The 20677-nt window shown below is 44.0% G+C and overlaps 1 protein-coding gene across 4 annotated transcripts in view; it reads right to left on the reverse strand.

Moving 5' to 3' along the window:
• LOC309708664 (nidogen-1-like) overlaps nucleotides 1-13135 on the reverse strand; it is a 37115-nt gene extending 23980 nt beyond the window's left edge. The window contains exons 1-3 of one of the 4 annotated variants that reach the window (XM_082536897.1): nucleotides 12643-13135; nucleotides 838-1140; nucleotides 122-345 (exon numbers count right to left, since the gene is read on the reverse strand). In XM_082536897.1, the coding sequence (XP_082393023.1) occupies nucleotides 122-345; nucleotides 838-1140; nucleotides 12643-12855 (740 nt within the window). In that variant the 5' untranslated portion in view covers nucleotides 12856-13135. Of the gene's footprint in view, nucleotides 1-121; nucleotides 346-837; nucleotides 1141-2310; nucleotides 3158-3223; nucleotides 3245-12642 lie in introns of those variants that run through there. The other 3 variants (XM_082536896.1, XM_082536898.1, XM_082536899.1) reach the window with 3 other exon arrangements.
• Between the last annotated feature and the right edge of the window lie 7542 nt (nucleotides 13136-20677).

Here is a 20677-nt window from a genome sequence, read left to right on the forward strand (position 1 = left end):
TGAAACATTAAAGTGACAAATACACCAGGAAGGGAGCGGGCACTTTATCACAGCACCACGTACAAACACAGACTTCATATTTTCAGTTCCACTATAGCAAAAGCATCAGCAGCAGTCATACTTGGTAAGTTGGCTGATGGAGGCCTCGTCATCAGAGGTAATGTTGAAGTACAGCCCCTGTTTTTTCCAGAACCAGCCCACCAGGCCTTCGTTGAAGCCTGACTCGAGCAGCTTTCTTTCTCCTCCTATTGATGTGTAGAGAAACTGCAGGCCGTTCCTGGGGTACAAGAGGATGGCCCAGGCAGATGATGCTGTGTAGGCTACAACCAGCTGGAAGGTGATTCTCTGAAAGTGCAAGATAACATGTTTATATCCACACCACTGCTTATTTTTCATTCTGGGTGGGTTTGTGTGTGTTTTTGCTCACTGTGTGTTTATACACCACTCTACATTTAATCATCACTGATATTCCACACCATGTCCTGTCTCTCCCATCATGGCCCCCGCCCCTCCCTGAGCATGTTAAAAGGGAGTTTTTCCTTCCCACTGTGGCCAAAGTGCTGCTCATAGGGGGTCATATGATTGTTGGGTTTTCTCTGTATGTATTACTGTAGGGTCTACCTTACAATATAAAGCGCCCTGAGGCGACTGTTGTTGTGATTTGGCGCTAATAAAACTGACTTAGGGTAGAATGAGTGTTTATGCCGTAGAACTAAAAAATAATCCATTTTTCTGCACTAAGGAAAATACACTCAGAATAAATTAGTAAATAAAAGTATATAATATATATAAAAAATAAATACATACTATCTAATTGAGAGAAATTGAAATCCTCACCTTAGTGTCCAGTTGGTCTCCTCGTCCAGATGTCCCCTGGGCAGCCATGTTCTCCCAGGTAACAATGAAGGTGTTGGTGGGCTTCTCTACCTTACCATCTGGGAAACCCTGCCTGATGTGGTCAGCGGCTCGACCCAGGATATTGGGGGTGCTGTCGTCCCTGAAGTACACCTTGCCTTGTCCGTCACTGTTGTCCAGGTCTCCCAGAAGGACTGCAATCATTTTAAACTCACTGGGCGTCTTCCCCAGGTATTTCTCCTCAGCGGGAGGCTCGGCAACAGCCACAAACCCATTGGTGTTGATCTGAAACAGGAGGATCAGGTTCTTTGGTTAATGAACAGACACCTCATATTTCATGTGAAATCACACAGTGCATTTATGCACCTCAGATTTTAGTAATTGTGAGAATGTATCATTTTATTTTAAGGTTAAATGTTTTTACTGATGACCAATCTGGACATTTCCCACAATCCTGAGGTCTGAACTATAAATGTGGTCCAGTACTGTCTGATTAAATTTCACGAGCCAGTAACTGACATGAGATAAAGTGAGGACTGTTGATGCTCCGTCATTATCATAAGTTTCTCAAAGCTAGGACAAACAAACCCTGCGCTACAGTTATTCTCAGAATGATAACTTATTATTTAAATAAATGATTTGCTTATTCAGCACAAAGTGTAAGCAGAGTGCACAAAGTTCTCTTGCTGCTATTCTGTGCTCTGTCAGCTCCAGGAATTCCACACAAATAATTCACTCAGAAAAGAAAGATCTCTTTAAGCTGGGCAGACACTGGGCAATTTTTTCAGTCGTGCGATTCAGCTGCTGCTCAAACTGTACGATTGACTCGCAGGGGTGAGAAGTTCATAGGTCACAATGCAGGTCACACACTATACGGCCGATGCTCTGATGCGACCTGAGTCACACTGTGCGTCCATAACATGAAGGTTATAACAGAAAATCTGTCGCTCTCTCCCTCTCTGTCTCTCACTCACACAGACACACCACCACCATCAACTTTGCTAAATTGCTAATGAAAAACATGATCAGGCAGCTGTGATTGAGCAGCAGTGTAGATCCAACTATTCACGGTTGTTGTGGTCGTGATGATTTTGTGAGGCCACATCGAAAAGGCTCGGATGAGCTCTCTACAAGTTGTGCCTCCATCGCTTGTGTCCGGATCACACGCTGCACTGCTGCTCCGTCTTTTTCAACGACCTTTATGTGTTTGTGCGTGCGCAGTGTGAGAAGCTGCGGTGATAGCCTCACGACGGTCCTCACGACCAAGCGATTGATGATCTGGAGCTGGTCGTGAGGTGTTAATCGCTTCTCGTTACCCCACGTATACTACATGATGCACGACGCACGATGAAGGCCAAATTCGGGCCGATCACCAAAACGGTCGCACGACTGAAAAATCGGCTCAAAATGGGCCAAAAATCACAGAGTGTAAGCCCAGCATTAGCCCATCATTACCCCAGCATTAGCCCATCATTAGCCCAGCTTTAGTCCAGCATTAGCCCAGCTTAAGCCCTGCATTAGCCCAGCATTAGCCTAGGTTAAGCCCAGCATTAGCCCATCATTAGCCCAGCATTAGCCCATCTTTAGCCCAGCATTAGCCCAGCTTAAGCCCAGCATTAGCCCAGCATTAGCCCAGCATTATCGCAGCATTAGCCCAGCATTAGCCCATCATTAGCCCAGCTTTAGTCCAGCATTAGCCCAGCTTAAGCCCAGCATTAGCTCAGCATTAGCCCAGGTTAAGCCCAGCATTAGCCCATCATTAGCCCAGCATTAGCCCATCATTAGCCCATCTTTAGCCCAGCATTAGCCCAGCTTAAGCCCAGCATTAGCCCAGCATTAGCCCAGAATTAGCCCAGGTTAAGCCCAGAATTAGCCCATCATTAGCCCAGCTTTAGCCCAGCATTAGCCCAGTTTAAGCCCAGCATTAGCCCATCATTAGCCCAGTTTAAGCCCAGCATTAGCCCATCATTAGCCCATCATTAGCCCATCTTTAGCCCAGCATTAGCCCAGCATTATCGCAGCATTAGCCCAGCATTAGCCCATCATTAGCCCAGCTTTAGTCCAGCATTAGCCCAGCTTAAGCCCAGCATTAGCCCAGCATTAGCCCAGGTTAAGCCCAGCATTAGCCCATCATTAGCCCAGCATTAGCCCATTATTAGCCCATCTTTAGCCCAGCATTAGCCCATCATTAGCACAGCTTAAGCCCAGCATTAGCCCAGCAATAGCCCAGTTTAAGCCCAGCATTAGCCCAGCTTTAGCCCAGCATTAGCCCTTCATTAGCCCAGCATTAGCCCATCATTAGCCCAGCTTTAGCCCATCATTAGCCCAGCTTAAGCCTGACTCGAATCGTGACCGTGTGAAGCCACACCACCATGAACTGAGTGCAGTCTCCTTTCAAGGACAAGGCAGTAAATGCAGACAAAATAGCAAAAATATGTCATAATAATCAACTTCTTCAGTTCAGATAATGAGACAATCATTCATTTGTTTAGGTTTCAAAATATGAGCAATGGTGGTGACTGACGCAGGATTTCTACAACAGGAGATAAACCTAGACATGCCCCGCTGTGACTGAGCTTTAATACGCATCGTATGCCTTCTGCATATTATATGACAAGACATAGACAGAGAGAGGTATGCAAAGCAGTTTGTGCTCTAACTTATTTGGTAATATTCACTTGTCAAACATCCAGTACACACTGCGCGCTTCATATAAAGTTGTCCTGTTGCTCTGTGATTTTATCTCATTCTCACAGTTAAACCTTCCCAACCTCGTGTCTCACAGGCTGTTCATCATCTGTTTAGTGTCACAGATTCAGATTCTTTCCCAAACCTGATGATCAGTCACTAAACCACCATCACCTTTAGCATTTTTAACAAAGCAAAGCAGAATTTCACCGTAGCTGTGCCACGACACAGGTTTACATTCACCGTTGCATACAACAATGAGACAAACCAGATCTGTCAGCTGTTTATCAAAGGCTTTACAAACATGCATCTTTCATGTGTCAGCCAGCATGCAGCCTGTTTCAGTGTTAGTTACTGTTCTTACTGTCCGGGAGGAACTTTGACCACATCATTGCCTTGGCACTGATAAAGTATTCTGATTCTGAGATGCTCACAGCTGATGATGTGCGACCCAAAAGCAAACTAATTCAGTTCAATTCAGTTTAATTTATACAGCACCAAATCACAACAACAGTCGCCTCAGGGCGCTTTATACTGTGAGGTAAAGACCCTACAGTAATACAGAGAAAACCCAACAATCATATGACTCCCTATGAGCAAACACATGGCGACAGTGGAGAGGAAGAAACCTCCGGCAGAGCCAGGCTCAGGGAGGGGCGGCAATAACTGGCTGGGTATGAGTGGAGGACGAAGGCAGACTGTGGAAGAGCCAGACAAGAGCCTCACTTAGTGCAGAGAGCCGTCTGAACAGAAGAAGCACTGAGTGCATCATGGGAAACACTCAGCAGCAAAACTAAGCAATCCAGAACTTTATCAGACATGAGAGGGAAAAGACTGCTGAACATTTGGGTAATTATATTAAATGAAACTAAATCATGATGATTTTCATTCATGGTATTAGTCTTGTTTCTGATGTTATGGATTATTTTAATGTTTAATCAACAAGCTGACAGTAAAAATCCCTCAAAAACACACTGATCTTGTCTGTTTTTACACACTCACTGCACCAGAAATAAACTGTACGAGTCGCTCATCATACCTCCATGTGTACCACACACACACACACACTCACACTCCTAATGTCATCTTCATGTCCTGCTTTCATCTTTAACGTTTGAGCTAAAGCTGACACTAAATTTGTAGAAATCTCAGAGGTGTACAGCAAATATGTCCCCAACTATAATAAATCCTACCTGTGCTTTCTATACTCTGAAATAGGGCTGCTCGATTATGGCAAAAATGATAATCACGATTATTTTCACTGAAATTGAGATCGATTATTTGACGATATTTATTTAACCCTTTAAGACCTACTATAGAACCAAGTCTGCCAGAGCTTATATATTTTTTTTTTACATGCTGTGGAGCCATTTTTGGGAGTATTTCAAGTTGCTATATATCAATACAACTGTTATAGCCCATATTTTAATAATATGTATGCATTAAGTCCATAGTAACTACATTAATTGCAAAAAAGTGCAATAAACTACAAAAAAATTGAAAATCGTTTTTGTTTTGTTTTTTACATATATTTCTACTTGGAGAAATTTAAGAGGTTTATCCCTCAAAACTTTAAATACAAAAAAGTTGCAAAAAAATAGTTTACAGCAACAGGAAATTTATTTTGAGTGTCTTCATAGTTTTATTTTGGAGATACAGCAATTTTTATATACTGCAGGAAAAACAAAAAAACAATCCTATGATGCAAATTTGCAAAGAAAACAGCAGGTGCATCAAAATAAACTATTTCCAGCAGTGCAATTCGAGTCCTAAGCATCCCAGCAACTATTCAGAAAAGTCAAACATGACTTATAAAAACACCAGTATAGGCTTTTAAGGCCTACAAGTAAAAAACTACATTTTCCGCGAAAATGACTTCCGGTTTCGGACAGGAAATGAAATGAAAGCTTTATGTGGAAGGAAACCGTGACAAGCTGATGGCATCAGATGTAAGTACAACTCCTCCGGTTTCATATGCAAAACAAATTATTGCGCTAGCTTACACGGTTCCAGTTCTACAGGGATTTAAAGGGTTAACAATAACAATGTATTGAATAATGACTTTAAAAAATAATATAAAATAGTGCAAATACTGATAACAGTGCAAATGTTTGCAATATAAAAAATAAATAAAAAATGTAAACATCTATGTTTAGTGAACTTTGCAGTGTTGCTCTGTGGTGCAGCTACGACACTGTAGCAAAGTTTACACACTGTGTCTACTTGATCCACGTCTGACTCCGCCAACCCATAATGTTTCCACACCACTGAAGTTTTTTTTCTTTTTTTACCTCTCTTTTCAACCAACGGCAGTCACTCTCCTCTCCAAATAACTTCTGCTTAGCTTTCCAAGCTTTCCGAACTTCCCTCGGGTCCTCTTAATTGTTGTGACGTATGTTCGAAATGCAGAGAGGTGCGCTCGATTTGCCACACGGAGCAGCGCGAGAGTAAAGCACGAGGGAGGGGCTAATAATCGGCTCAGTCATTTTTAATGATCGTTGAAAGCCCAGATCGTAATCGTGATTAAAATTCGATTAATTGAGCAGCCCTACTCTGAAAGTAACACACCATTGATTAATGCTTCAATATTAAATATGATTGCTACCGAAACACAGGCCCTTAAATAGTTAAATGATTACTTAAAAAGCCATCACCCGGCCGTCTTAGCTAATCATAGGCCCATCACCAACGTCCTTATATTTCCATAAATCATAAAAGAGTAGCTGTCAAACAGCTAACTGATCATCTGCACAGATAAAGGTCCCAAGTTCGACTCCCCCCTCTGACCTGTCAGTGTGGAGTTTACTCATGGCAGTGACATGGTCTCGTACTGTCACATTCCCAGTAAAGAGTGATTTATTTTAACTGGAACATTTTGGGCTGCAGGTAGTTTTTCTGCATCTTTATGCAGAAACAATCCAAAAACTAAGAATGGAAACTATCCATTTCTCTACTGCTTTGTGACCTCTGGGATTGAGATAACTGGAGCTGAGTCGAACCTAAACGTGTGTTTGTGAGCAAAGACATTCTTAGCTTTGAAGGTCACATAATCATCAAAGCACAGCAGAGACAAAACACATACTGAGCAGGCACGTCTGATATCTTTACAAGCAGCCAGCATCAAAAATGTTGAAAACATATCTGCAACCTTGAGATGAGACAGGAAGAGGAGAGGAAACATGAGACAAAGAGGAAAGCCACATTGCTCGAGTGCCTCTGTAAAGAGGGTCTCAGCAAAGTCATGTCTTCAGGGGAGCTTTCCCCCACCCTCCCCCATCACACCCTCCTCCCAGAGACAGGCTTCCTTCAGAGAAATGCACGAGCGGCTCGAATGGCTGCTCTCCCAGCCGGTATCTGACACTGCAGAGCTGAAGAAGCTCCACCTTCATCACAGAGCAGACAGCAACACACTGCAAAGGAACACGGCTGATGAGAAACTCTACCAACAGCTGTGTGTCCAGTTCAATAAAATGTGCTTCATGCTCACTGGTTAGCTAACAGGACTTAGTGTTAGCAGCAATCAACCAACCCACTGATGTCATATTCCTGACTTTATTCTGATGTAAACACTGTAACTAAAAGCAATGTTTTAGGTGTTAGACCTGCATCAGTTTTTCCGCGGGGGCTTCATACATGTAGTTTTTTCATGCCCACTTTAATATGAGCAGTACACGATTTAATGTTTTTAAAAGCACAGCGCCTGGACAGCAACTCTCTTAATAATTCTGATTTCATTTCTACTAGTGGAGCATTAAGGAAAATACTGGTAATTTTTTATTTAAAGATTATCATATGTTCAATTCAATTTTATTTATATAGCGCCAAATCACAACAAAAGTCGCCTGAAGGCGCTTCATAGGTACTTGTAAGGCCTCTTTATCAGAATATTAAAATTCTGCTCACAAAAACATTGAGAATTGAGATATTTTATGCAGTTTCCCTTTCTTACGTGTAGTGTACAGGATGATGGTGGAGGTAGTGTTTTTACTGGACACTGGTGATGCTGGTGCAAAAGTACTTATGGGGCCTGACATGTGCCCAGATGATCTACAGCCCGGGTAGAATAGAAAGCCTCACAGCTAGTAACGTCCTGATGTGTGGTGATTTCCTGAATCTACTAATGAACTTTGAGAAGACACCTCTCCTGACTTTAACACTATGCTATTTAAAAGCATGTCATGGACTTGCCAGTGTCAAGCATGTTGGTGGTAGCACTGTGCTCTGGGACTGGTTTGCTGCCACTGGTACACTGTGCAGTAACAGAATAATGAAGGAGCACTATCTTCAAATTCACCAACTTCACCTCAAATCAACAGTTAGACGACTGAAACTTGGACACAGACGGGAGTTCCAACAGAACAACGATCCCAAGCACACAACACTGTTTTTGGAATGGATAAAGCAAGCTAGCATTAAGGTTCTGGAATGTCCCTCTGGACGCCCCCAAACTCGGGTCTTCTGCCCAGAAGACTCATCACATATCTGGGCTGAAATATGCAGAAGCTTGTTGATGGCTACATGTGCAACGTGCTAAGAGATGTTTAACCCAATATTAGTGGGGGTGTATGCATCTATTTGAGCCGTATATACACTTTTGACCCGGTTTGGATTAGCGAAACTCCAAATTTTAATCCAACTCAAGCATTTCAAAGTAATTAATGATGCTGTACAATCACTCCACCGTAGAAAATGAACAGTTCAAAGAAACTGACAATCACGCAGATGATGAGTGTATGTATGTATGTAATCATTAGTGTATTAGCTAAAATCATATGCCATATTGTATCAGTGTACACAAAATGCTACCTGTAGTGAGCACACCGCCTCTTCCAGGCTATACCAAGACATCTGCATCACCCGAACCACAGGACAAGACTGTTTTCGATGTGTGTTACACTGAGGCAAAGCCCAGCGATGGAAAATCAAGGGTGAAAATGGCTCTTCAAACTGTCACTGATAAAATGCTGCATTTATAATTTGCATCTCACTAATAAACCATTTGTTACATAAAGACAAGGCGAGCAAGGGATTAAACCGGCAGCTGCCTGGGTCTCATCATCGTAACAAGCGGTCAATGTTGGGCCAAAACACGTGACCCGGCTGCTGCAGCCTTTGTAGAGCCTACGATGTAACCTAGCTAACTGTCCAATGCCGCTGTCAGCATCCATGCTTGTGTGTAATGATGTGTTCATGTGTGGTCGTCTCCCGGGGTTTCGTACGTGGTGCCAGCAAAGAGGAAAAATAAAACGCTGGGATTGTTTTTCCTTCTCGCTAGCTTCCACCTAAGCATGATATAGCATGTTCTGACTGAGAGATTTCTGAACAAATTCAAACGTACAGCTCTGTTATCACTTCCAGCATAAATGAAGACAGAAAACTAAACAGCAGTGACGTTTGTAGGGTTACTGAAGTTGGGCTAGCTGGTATATAATGATGTGCTATGTGATCGCTAGCGACACAGCTATGTTAGGTAAACACAGTGAAGCTGGAGGATGAACGCTAACTTTCTTCCACTCGATAAAAGTTAACGTGAAGGTTCCTGATGGTTAGAGACAAATGCAATCGCATGGCAGGATGCTGTAAACGGACCAAACTTCAGTCAGGAGAACAACTGAGATTATTCAGCCACAATACGGTGGCTGTAGCTCAGGTGGTAGAGCAGGTCATCTACTGATCGGAAGGTTGGTGGTTCGATTCCTGGCTTCCCCTAGTCTGCATGCCAAATATCCTTGGGCAAGATACTAACCCCAAATTGCTCTCCGATGCATCCATCGGAGTATGTGTGTGTGAATGTTAGCTATAAAGCACTTAGAAAAATGTGCGAATGTATCAGGGTCCTGGGTCTGAGCGACCCAGGATCCCTGAGCAGTTATGAATTATATTATTATATGTATTTTGGTGTTGCTTCCCTTCTCTGTGCTTGTGTGTGTGTATATATATATATGTGTGTGTGGCTGAGCACCTGTTTATAGGCGGCGTCAGGCCTGGAGGGTGTGGTCCTGCAAGGGGACTGGCCACACCCGAAGCCACACACCTGCTGCTGATCAGGCCTCGTCGGGGGAGCTACTTAAGAGAGTCTTGGAGCTCCCACCGACGCGGGATCATTGCATGAGACTCCACGTTAGTCTTCTGCTTAGTTAAAGTCTGAGTGTATGCCTACTGGAATTAAGTGTCTTGACGGCTGCCTCTGTCATTTTCCCCTCAGGAGGAGCGTGGAACATCGGAGGGCAGCAGGCACGGGGTGTGTGTGGACACACGAGAGTGGAGAACACGGAGCACGGACTTTTTGGGAAGACACGACACGGGAGTCACGGGAGAGCACGGGGATTTACTGTTATTGTTTCCATCACTGTAAATAAACGCACTGTTTATACACAGAGTACCGCGCCTGGGTCCTCCTTCCCCACTCCTTCCACGGTGTGCCATGCCGCACCGTGACAGAATGGGTGAATGCACAAGTTGTGTAAAAAAGCGCTATATAAGAACCAGTCCATTTACAATACGAGGTTAGTCATTAATGTACTGCAACAACATGGGAATAGAGCAGCTGTGAGAGGATTCAGCATTAATGAATCAATGGTACAGAAGTGGAGGAAGCAAGAAGAATGAGTTGAGTAAAGTTTTATCCAATTTTGTTTCGCTTAATGCGCCTTATAATCCGGTGTGCCTTATGTATGAAAACAGACCCGTTCATCAGCAGTGTGCCTTATGGTCTGAAAAACACGATATGTTGGATGACACTGTGTGGAGCTGTTAAAAGCCTGGCTCAACATGCAGTACTGCATGTACTGTTTAAGGAGCTGTAGCAGTACCCCGGGCAAACTTGCCAGGACGTTGCTGACATCACACATGTCTGACCCCTGAGATCATCATTATCAGTGTGAGAACAACACAGGGAGGAAACACCCTGAGACGTGACATCTGGTTTGGGAGGACAAATGTGTCATTCTTCCATGTTCCAGATGTGCCGGCTCTCCAAAGAGCCTCCATTTACTGTCAAGGATCAAACTACAACCCAGATAACCTCCTCAGCAGCAAACCCTGGAGCTGAGCCAGGAGACTGCATCTTGTGGTTTTCAACCCGGGCATCATATTAAATGTAAAGGACTCATAAACACTGGTGAAGCACAAAGCAGCAGGATATTACTCGCTCTGACGCGCTACGGGGTGGGACTGGTGATGGATAGATGGAGATGCTTGAAAAAGAGCTGGTGGGGGCCGACTACACACTTACTATTAGATCTTCACACTGAGTGAAACCCAGCAGCAGAGGCTGAGAGCAGCTTTTAGTTTCATGCTTTCACCCTGAAACTCTGTTAATACAAATTCATAATGTTTAAATGACACACAACACACAACCTTTGCTTGATATTCTATCATCTGCATGAAAATGGAACAACCACAAAATCAGAGACTTTTCTCTGGAAGTGAGAAAACACGTCCTAACACAGCACATTTAAAAAAGGAATATAGTTTGGAAAGCACACCCCGACTTTCAATCTCCACCAGCACCTTGAAGCTTTTCCACTCGAGCCTCATGTCACCCACCCACCCACCCACTCGGACTCGACGTAATGATGAACACATCAGGGTTCACTATCTCACCCAGTGACACACTGATGTGCAGACCGGCGTGGCCGGGGCTCAAACCACAGCTCCTTAAAGCTCTTTGACTGTTAGCTTTACCTGTGGGTTCAACAGGAAACCAACATTCATAGATTTCCTGTCCTATATGCAAATAACTCGTTCTACCCCCAGTAACAGCTCTGTGTCTGAAATAATGTGAAAAGACAGGAGTTTACTGGAGCTGGACCTTGACTGTGTCTCATCAACTTCCTGTTGAGCCAGGGAGATGTGTGTGGTCTTTTTGTTTTAACAGGGGGATGGAAAGCAAACAGTTGTGGGACAGAAGAGCAGTGGACATGGATGCGTGAGGAGAGCGTTCAGCAGGTGTGCAAATCTGAGCACATCAGTCTAAAAGTGTGTGACCGAGCTCTGTGTGTCATCCACACTGGACGTCTCTCTGTGGAGACGACTGCAGTAACATGTTTACAGTAAGCTACAGTCAGCAACTCTGACCATCCCGCTTTCTGAGCTATTTTGCCCCGCCCCCCAAAAAAGCCACAAACGATATTGAGGCTGACACAGTCTATGACGTGTATGTACTCTGCACTGAGCTAATGATAATAATTGGTATTAAATATTTAATACTTACTTTGTTACTATAATACTATAGTTTCTGTCACAGTTCATTTTACCTGTTATAGAGTGAAATAATGTGGAGCTTTGGACACGAGCGAGCTGGGAGCAGCCTGGCTTTGCTCCGGACTTTAACTGTGTCAGTAACAGCTCACATTTAAATTCACATATTCACAAAGAGTCGAGCACCTGTGTCAGACTGAGCCAATCCAATCGCACACCTGTCTGTTCACACATGTCACACAAACCCACAAATCAAACAACGAAAGTCAGAAAGCAGCAGGAGGATGGACAAAGGTATAGCGCCAATAAAAAAGCTCATCAGGTGACAAACAGACAACGACTGCACTGAGAAAGGAATTCACTCCTCAGGTAGGTGCGAGGAGCCTGAAACGAAGGCAGAGCTGCATTTGCAAAGTGAACTAAGTTTGAATCATGAAGAGTGAGCGAAAGACAGAGCTGAGTGTCCTGGAGCTGAACGAAAGGATGAGGAGCTGTGAGACTTTACTGAAAAAGTCACTTAAACATGTGATCAGCGCCAAGAAAGATGGAGGACATCCTCACCTCTCTGACCACACACCTCTGAAAGCAGTTCCCAGAAATGTTGCGCTAAACTTCAGCGTTCAACATGCGCACGCAGCGCACTGAACCTGACCATGAGCAGATCCTACAGGACACAAAACCGCACAGCCCTCAGCTTTGTCCTTAGAAATTCTAATAAATCAGAAATGATTTCTCCCACTGAGACTCTCAGTCTTTACCAGCTTCACTTCACTTTGGTTTTTGATGCTTTGAAAGGTGACAAAAAGCTGATTCTGGATTTTTCTTTTCTGCGTACTCCTCTTTTTACGAAGAAACTTTAACACATCATCATCATCATCCTCTAGATATGACACTCACATAAACTGTGTCGTATTTTTCCTCCAAGTACACCAGTGACCCTTTCAGAGGCAGCTTTGCCGTGGAGTCGGAGCCGGGTGGCAGCTGCAGGTCTCCGGCTGCTTCTCCAAACTCAAACAGCTCCTCCAGCTTCAGAGCCCGAGTCACAGCACCCAGACCCGCCAAGTACCAGCAGAGCCACCAGCAGAGTCGGGACACGGCCTTCATCTCCATCTTCACCTGAGGATTCCCACCGACCTACGAGCTGAGCGCAGCGGCGGAGTGACACCGGCGGGAGGACGGGCGCACGGATGGATGGATGGAGAGCGATGGGAGTGACGACCGCACAACTTCCGGAGACTTTTTCAAAATAACGTGAAGTAAAGCTAGAAGTTAGAACTTTTTAAAAGATAAAAAACTGAGTGAGGGACAGCTTTAGAAATGCGCGCCATCCTTTTTTGCTTTTAGCCTTTACACGTGACGTGTTGTCTAAGTTGAACTTGTGTCTGTAAAATATAAGTTTGTCACACAGTGCTCCGTTGGTCCCATGCATCACTGCCATCTACCGAGCGCAGTCTGTAACTTCATACAACCACAATCGGACTTGTTCGGAAACCCGAGAAGATGATGAGCTGATTTGTGCTGCTGGGGTCAGCGGGGGGTCAGGTGTGCAGCTACCTGAGGTGTTCCGGGGCCTGTGAGGGAATGAAGCTTGTGATGACGTCACTACAGCGTGCTGCTTTCATCACTGGCATAGGGTCTCTGACTGATATAAATGAAGACATTTGGTCTGAGTTGTTGGACCCCATGAAAAGGCCAGTTTACACAGGAGCATCGTCACAGGAACCTTTTTTGAAAAAGGTCACAAATTTGAATCTGGTGTGAGGTGTGATGCAGGCAACATCCAATCAGCTGCAAAATATTTTTTAATCCTTCAACAGATTAATTTTCCTTACAAAGCCTGTATATAAAGGGTGGAAGTAACAGCTGTTGCTTATTGTTTTCTGGACTCATTTCTGTTTTCAAGGTTCAAGGTTCAAGGTTCTTTATTTGTCACATGCATAGTTATACAAGTATAACACACAGTGAAATGTAACCTGACACGCTCCTCGACATGTGCAAAAATGGGGGGGGGGGGGGGTAGAGGAAGAACATTATATATATATATATATGTAGTATATACACTGGGTGAATGTGCAGTAGTAGCAGCAAGCAGGTGAATTCTGTACATTAATATGAATAGACATCTGACTATTTTACAGAATAGACGATATAAACATATTTAAAATTAAAGGAATTGAAATGTACATTGTGCCTTGGTTTAGTGTCTGGAAGAGTCCTGACTCAGTCAATTATAGATGATGTGAGAGGGCGGGTGTGTGTGTTTAGGGCACGGATGGCTTGGGGATAGAAGCTCCTCTTGAGTCTCTCTGTCCTTGCCCGGAAGATGCGGAACCTTCTACCAGATTGCAGAAGTTGGAACAGTTTGTTGCCAGGATGGGACGGGTCCTTCAGTATCTGCGCTGCTCTAGTCCGGCATCTCCTGGTGTAGGTGTCCTGAAGCGGGGGGAGAGCAATCCTGCAGCAGCGTTCTGCTGTACGGATCACTCTCTGGAGAGCTTTTTGGTCCTTCGCACAGCTGTTCCCAAACCACGATGTCATGTTCTGTGTGAGGATGCTCTCCACAGCACCGGTATGTTTTTTTACAAACCATGTAGGTAGAAGGATTTTAAGCTTTGTGGACAGACTGCAGCACTCAGCAAGTTGTGTTATTTGTATGAGGTGCCGTAAGGGACATTACTACTGAAACGCTCTCACACACACTACTGAAAAACCAAGGCGTTTCAGTTGAACAGGAAGTTAATTCTTGACAAGGAAACTGAAGGAAAAAGTGGTAGATTTCAAACAAACCACTACACAGATGTCTACTCAGCAACCTGCTAGTTAGGGGTGGGTTTTTATAATCGATTTATCAATTAAAATCGATTCTGGCTTGGATAACGTGAAATTGATTCATTAAAATCCTGAATCAATTTTTTTATTTAAATTTATTTTGCCCGAAATGCCAAAATCTCTGGTTAAACCTCACAAAATTTCAACAACCACCAAACAGCTAAGACAGTAAATGAGAGCAGGAGATTGTGCACAAAGACGTAAACACAAAGCTCGACCCACCGACGGATCAGGATCAGTGAGATGTCGCCTTTCTCACCGACGGCACGGACACGGTCGGGGCTGAAAGCCGACAGCTCGCTGAGTCTGATCCGTCGGTGGGTCGAGCTTTGTGTTCACGTCGTTTTTGCGCTGATTCTGAAGCTGTTAGTTTGATCTCTCTCCAAACATTTGTGACTGAACCAGCAGCAAAAGAAGATCCAAACTGTGCTTCACATAAACATCGTCATGAATTCACTCTGACTTTTACTGTTTTGCTTCCACCACGATAAAATCTCACTTCATGCACAGCTCTCTCTCTCTCTCTCTCTCTCTCTCTCTCTCTTTCTCTCTCTCTCTCTCTCTCCAACAACAGTTTCCCGTCTAAAAATCTGTTTTCTGCATTATTCGCTTGCTTGTTACGCACAAGTCTACCGTTGTTTACAGCCTGTCGGACGCTGTTTTTTTCGTTTTACTTACTTCCGAAAAGAAAACCTAATTTCTGCCGTTCAATACTGAACAAATTTAAACTTTTTAAAATTATGCAAAATTGCAAAACGCTGTGTCTCTAAAACCTCTGTAGCGTCAGAGGTAATGTTCATATGTTGATTAATGGTTTTCTTTCATTTGTGATGTACTGCAGAATATTTTTATAAAATCCCAGAACAGGAAAATCTCCTTCATGTTTTTCTGTTTTATCTTCAGCTACTTTGACACAAAGGCCTCTGCTGTGATGCTCACACCTTTGATAAAGTCTTGCGTGTGTCAGCTTCCTTTTTATAGATACAAAAATATGTAAATGTACTGATCTGAATTATAATATTTCTGACTGTCAAAATTTCCCAGAATCAAATCGAATTGAATCAAATCAAATTGAATCGAATCGATTCTGGACCTTAGTGAGACAGCTGCATTACTTAACAATATGTTAGCCTCAGCATAAGTCAAAATTTAGAATATGGTTTCTATGGGTTTTTTTTGGCATATGTGCTTTTTGTCTTTTTTAGCAAAGAAAAAAATATCTTAAAATCATCAATAAAACCAGGGAGAGAAGGCTTAGCGTTCCTCCATTTAGCACAATGGATATGATATTTACTCAAAAGTAAAAAGCTGACATTGCCCTAGCAATAAATTTGGGAGCACTGATGAGAAATTATTGTATATCATAAAAATATTAATCAAATGAAGCAGAGGCAGTGGGACCAGTTCACAAAATATGTTATATTCTCTTTGAGAACAGTTTAGACATTGACTTATTTTGAAGTCTTTCTTAAAAATTGATATTCCTTGTATGTCGTTAGAATTTTTGATGTGTTAACAACTGAGTTGCCAATATAAAAAGCTTAGGGGAAACAGGACATACTTGCCGAATTCCCTGTTTCACCTTGAATCCATTCCTTGATTCAAAGAAGCTAAAATATTGTTAAGTAATGCGGCTGCTTCACTTAGGCTACAAGTACAGCAGTCCCCAGCCCCCAGGTCCTGGACCAGTACCGGTCTGTGAGTCGTTTGGTACCAGGTCGCAAGAGTTGAGGCTTGAGTTTGAAATGTATGGTTTTCAGGGTATTTATCGTTTTTTTATTTTTATGTCGTTTACGTGGCGAAAAAAAGGTTGGGGACCGCTGTACTGGCAGGTTGCTGAGTAGACATCCTTGTAGTGTTTTGAAATATACCACTTTTTCCATCAGTTTCCTTGTCAGGAAATAACTTCCTGTTCAGCGGAAATGCCTCTGGTTTCAGTGGAGTGTGTCAGAGCGTTTCAGTTGTGCGTGTGAGAGCGTTTCAGTTGTGCGTGTGAGAGCGTTTCAGTAGTGTGTCAGAGCGTTTCAGTTGTGCGTGTGAGAGCGTTTCAGTTGTGCGTGTGAGAGCGTTTCAGTAGTGTGTGTGAGAGCGTTTCAGTTGTGCGTGTGAGAGCGTTTCAGTAGTGTGTGTGAGAGCGTTTCAGTAGTGTGTGTGAGAGCGTTTCAGTAGTGTGTGTGAGAGCGTTTCAGTTGTGCGTGTGAGAGCGTTTCAGTAGTGTGTGTGAGAGCGTTTCAGTTGTGCGTGTGAGAGCGTTTCAGTAGTGTGTGTCAGAGCGTTTCAGTTGTGCGTGTGAGAGCGTTTCAGTAGTGTGTGTCAGAGCGTTTCAGTTGTGCGTGTGAGAGCGTTTCAGTAGTGTGTGTCAGAGCGTTTCAGTAGTGTGTGTGAGAGCTAAAATTTCAGTAGTGTGTGTGAGAGCGTTTCAGTAGTGTGTGTGAGAGCGTTTCAGTTGTGCGTGTGAGAGCTAAAATTTCAGTAGTGTGTGTGAGAGCGTTTCAGTAGTGTGTGTGAGAGCTAAAATTTCAGTAGTGTGTGCGAGAGCTAAAATTTCAGTAGTGTGTGTGAAAGCGTTTCAGTAGTGTGTGTGAGAGCGTTTCAGTAGTGTGTGTGAGAGCTAAAATTTCAGTAGTGTGTGTGAGAGCGTTTCAGTAGTGTGTGTGAGAGCGTTTCAGTAGTGTGTGTGAGAGCTAAAATTTCAGTAGTGTGTGTGAGAGCGTTTCAGTAGTGTGTGTGAGAGCGTTTCAGTAGTGTGTGTGAGAGCTAAAATTTCAGTAGTGTGTGTGAGAGCGTTTCAGTAGTGTGTGTGAAAGCGTTTCAGTAGTGTGTGTGAGAGCGTTTCAGTAGTGTGTGTGAGAGCGTTTCAGTAGTGTGTGTGAGAGCGTTTCAGTAGTGTGTGTGAAAGCGTTTCAGTAGTGCGTGTGAAAGCGTTTCAGTAGTACGTGTGAAAGCGTTTCAGTAGTACGTGTGAAAGCGTTTCAGTAGTGCGTGTGAGAGCGTTTCAGTAGTGTGTGTGAAAGCGTTTCAGTTGTGCGTGTGAAAGCGTTTCAGTAGTGCGTGTGAGAGTGTTTCAGTTGTGTGTGTGAGAGCGTTTCAGTAGTGCGTGTGAAAGCGTTTCAGTTGTGCGTGTGAAAGCGTTTCAGTAGTGCGTGTGAAAGCGTTTCAGTAGTGCGTGTGAAAGCGTTTCAGTAGTACGTGTGAAAGCGTTTCAGTTGTGCGTGTGAAAGCGTTTCAGTAGTACGTGTGAAAGCGTTTCAGTTGTGCGTGTGAAAGCGTTTCAGTAGTGCGTGTGAAAGCGTTTCAGTAGTGCGTGTGAAAGCGTTTCAGTAGTGCGTGTGAAAGCGTTTCAGTAGTACGTGTGAAAGCGTTTCAGTAGTGCGTGTGAAAGCGTTTCAGTAGTACGTGTGAAAGCGTTTCAGTTGTGCGTGTGAAAGCGTTTCAGTAGTGCGTGTGAAAGCGTTTCAGTAGTGCGTGTGAAAGCGTTTCAGTAGTACGTGTGAAAGCGTTTCAGTAGTGCGTGTGAAAGCGTTTCAGTAGTGTGTGTGAGAGCGTTTCAGTAGTACGTGTGAAAGCGTTTCAGTTGTTTGTGTGAAAGCGTTTCAGTAGTACGTGTGAAAGCGTTTCAGTTGTTTGTGTGAAAGCGTTTCAGTAGTACGCGTGAAAGCGTTTCAGTAGTACGTGTGAAAGCGTTTCAGTTGTTTGTGTGAAAGCGTTTCAGTTGTTTGTGTGAAAGCGTTTCAATTGTGCGTGTGAAAGCGTTTCAGTAGTGTGTGTTAAAGCGTTTCAGTAGTACGTGTGAGAGTGTTTCAGTAGTGTGTGTGAAAGCGTTTCAGTAGTGTGTGTGAGAGCTAAAATTTCAGTAGTGTGTGTGAAAGCGTTTCAAGGTTCAAGGTTCAAGGTTCTTTATTATTTGTCACATGCATAGTTATACAAGTATAACACACAGTGAAATGTAGCCTGACACGCTCCTCGACATGTGCAAAAATTTGGGGGGGGGTGTAGAGGAAGAACATTATATATATATATATACACACACACACATATAGTATATACACTGGGTGAATGTGCAGTAGTAGCAGCAAGCAGGTGAATTCTGTACATTAATATGAATAGACATCTGACTATTTTACAGGATAGACAATATAAACATATTTGAAATTAAAGGAATTGAAATGTACATTGTGCCTTGGTTTAGTGTCTGGAAGAGTCCTGTCTCAGTCAATTATAGATGATGTGAGAGGGCGGGTGTGTGTGTTTAGGGCACGGATGGCTTGGGGATAGAAGCTCCTCTTGAGTCTCTCTGTCCTTGCCCGGAAGATGCGGAACCTTCTACCAGATTGCAGAAGTTGGAACAGTTTGTTGCCAGGATGGGACGGGTCCTTCAGTATCTGCGCAGCTCTAGTCCGGCATCTCCTGGTGTAGGTGTCCTGAAGCGGGGGGAGAGCAATCCTGCAGCAGCGTTCTGCTGTACGGATCACTCTCTGGAGAGCTTTTTGGTCCTTCACACAGCTGTTCCTGAACCACGATGTCATGTTCTGTGTGAGGATGCTCTCCACAGCGCCTGTATAGAAAATCCTGAGGATATTTGGAGAGACCCTGAACTTCCTCAGTTGTCATAGGTGATACAGGCGCTGCCTAGCCTTTTTGGTCTGGACCTGAATGTGGGCAGCCCATGTCAGGTCTGAGGAGATGTGGACACCAAGATACTTGAAGGACTGCACCCTCTCCACTGGAGCTCCATTGATGATAATGGGCTTGTAGTCTCTGTGCTGACCCCTTCTGAAGTCCACCACCAGCTCCTTGGTCTTGCTGACGTTCAGCTGGAGGTGGTTGTCCTGGCACCACGATGCCAGATTCTTCACTTCATCCATGTAGGCCGTCTCATCGTTGTTGGAGATGGCACCCAACACCACTGTGTCGTCAGCAAACTTCACAATGGTGTTGGAGCCATGGGTGGCCACACAGTCTGAAGTGTAGAGGGAGTAGAGCAGTGGCGAGAGGACACATCCCTGAGGTGCTCCTGTGTTGATGGTGATGCTGTTGGAGAAGCACCTGCCCACCCTCACCACCTGAGTTCTGCCAGTGAGGAAGTCCAACACCCATGCACACAGACGGCTGTTAAGTCCCAGATCCCTCAGCTTTCAGTAGTGTGTGTGAGAACGTTTCACTAGTGTGTGTGAGAGCGTTTCAGTAGTGTGTGTGAAAGCGTTTCAGTAGTGTGTGTGAGAGCTAAAATTTCAGTAGTGTGTGTGAGAGCGTTTCAGTAGTGTGTGTGAGAACGTTTCAGTAGTGTGTGTGAGAGCGTTTCAGTAGTGTGTGTGAAAGCGTTTCAGTAGTGTGTGTGAAAGCGTTTCAGTAGTGTGTGTGAGAGTGTTTCAGTTGTGTGTGTGAGAGCGTTTCAGTAGTGTGTGTGAGAGCGTTTCAGTTGTGTGTGTGTGAGAGCGTTTCAGTAGTGTGTGTGAGAGCTAAAATTTCAGTAGTGTGTGTGAGAGCGTTTCAGTAGTGTGTGTGAGAGCGTTTCAGTAGTGTGTGTGAGAGCTAAAATTTCAGTAGTGTGTGTGAGAGCGTTTCAGTAGTGTGTGTGAAAGCGTTTCAGTAGTGTGTGAGAGTGTTTCAGTAGTGTGTGTGAAAGCGTTTCAGTAGTGTGTGAGAGAGCTAAAATTTCAGTAGTGTGTGTGAGAGCGTTTCAGTAGTGTGTGTGAGAGCGTTTCAGTAGTGTGTGTGAAAGCGTTTCAGTAGTGTGTGTGAGAGCGTTTCAGTAGTGTGTGAGAGAGCTAAAATTTCAGTAGTGTGTGTGAGAGCGTTTCAGTAGTGTGTGTGAGAGCGTTTCAGTAGTGTGTGAGAGAGCTAAAATTTCAGTAGTGTGTGTGAGAGCGTTTCAGTAGTGTGTGTGAAAGCGTTTCAGTAGTGTGTGTGAGAGCGTTTCAGTAGTGTGTGTGAGAGCGTTTCAGTAGTGTGTGTGAGAGCGTTTCAGTAGTGTGTGTGAGAGCGTTTCAGTTGTGTGTGTGAGAGCGTTTCAGTAGTGTGTGTGAGAGCGTTTCAGTAGTGTGTGTGAGAGCTAAAATTTCAGTAGTGTGTGTGAGAGCGTTTCAGTAGTGTGTGTGAGAGC

Source organism: Aulonocara stuartgranti, assembly GCF_965226115.1.
Source record: "Aulonocara stuartgranti genome assembly, chromosome: 6".
NCBI classification, from domain to species: Eukaryota; Metazoa; Chordata; class Actinopteri; order Cichliformes; family Cichlidae; genus Aulonocara; species Aulonocara stuartgranti.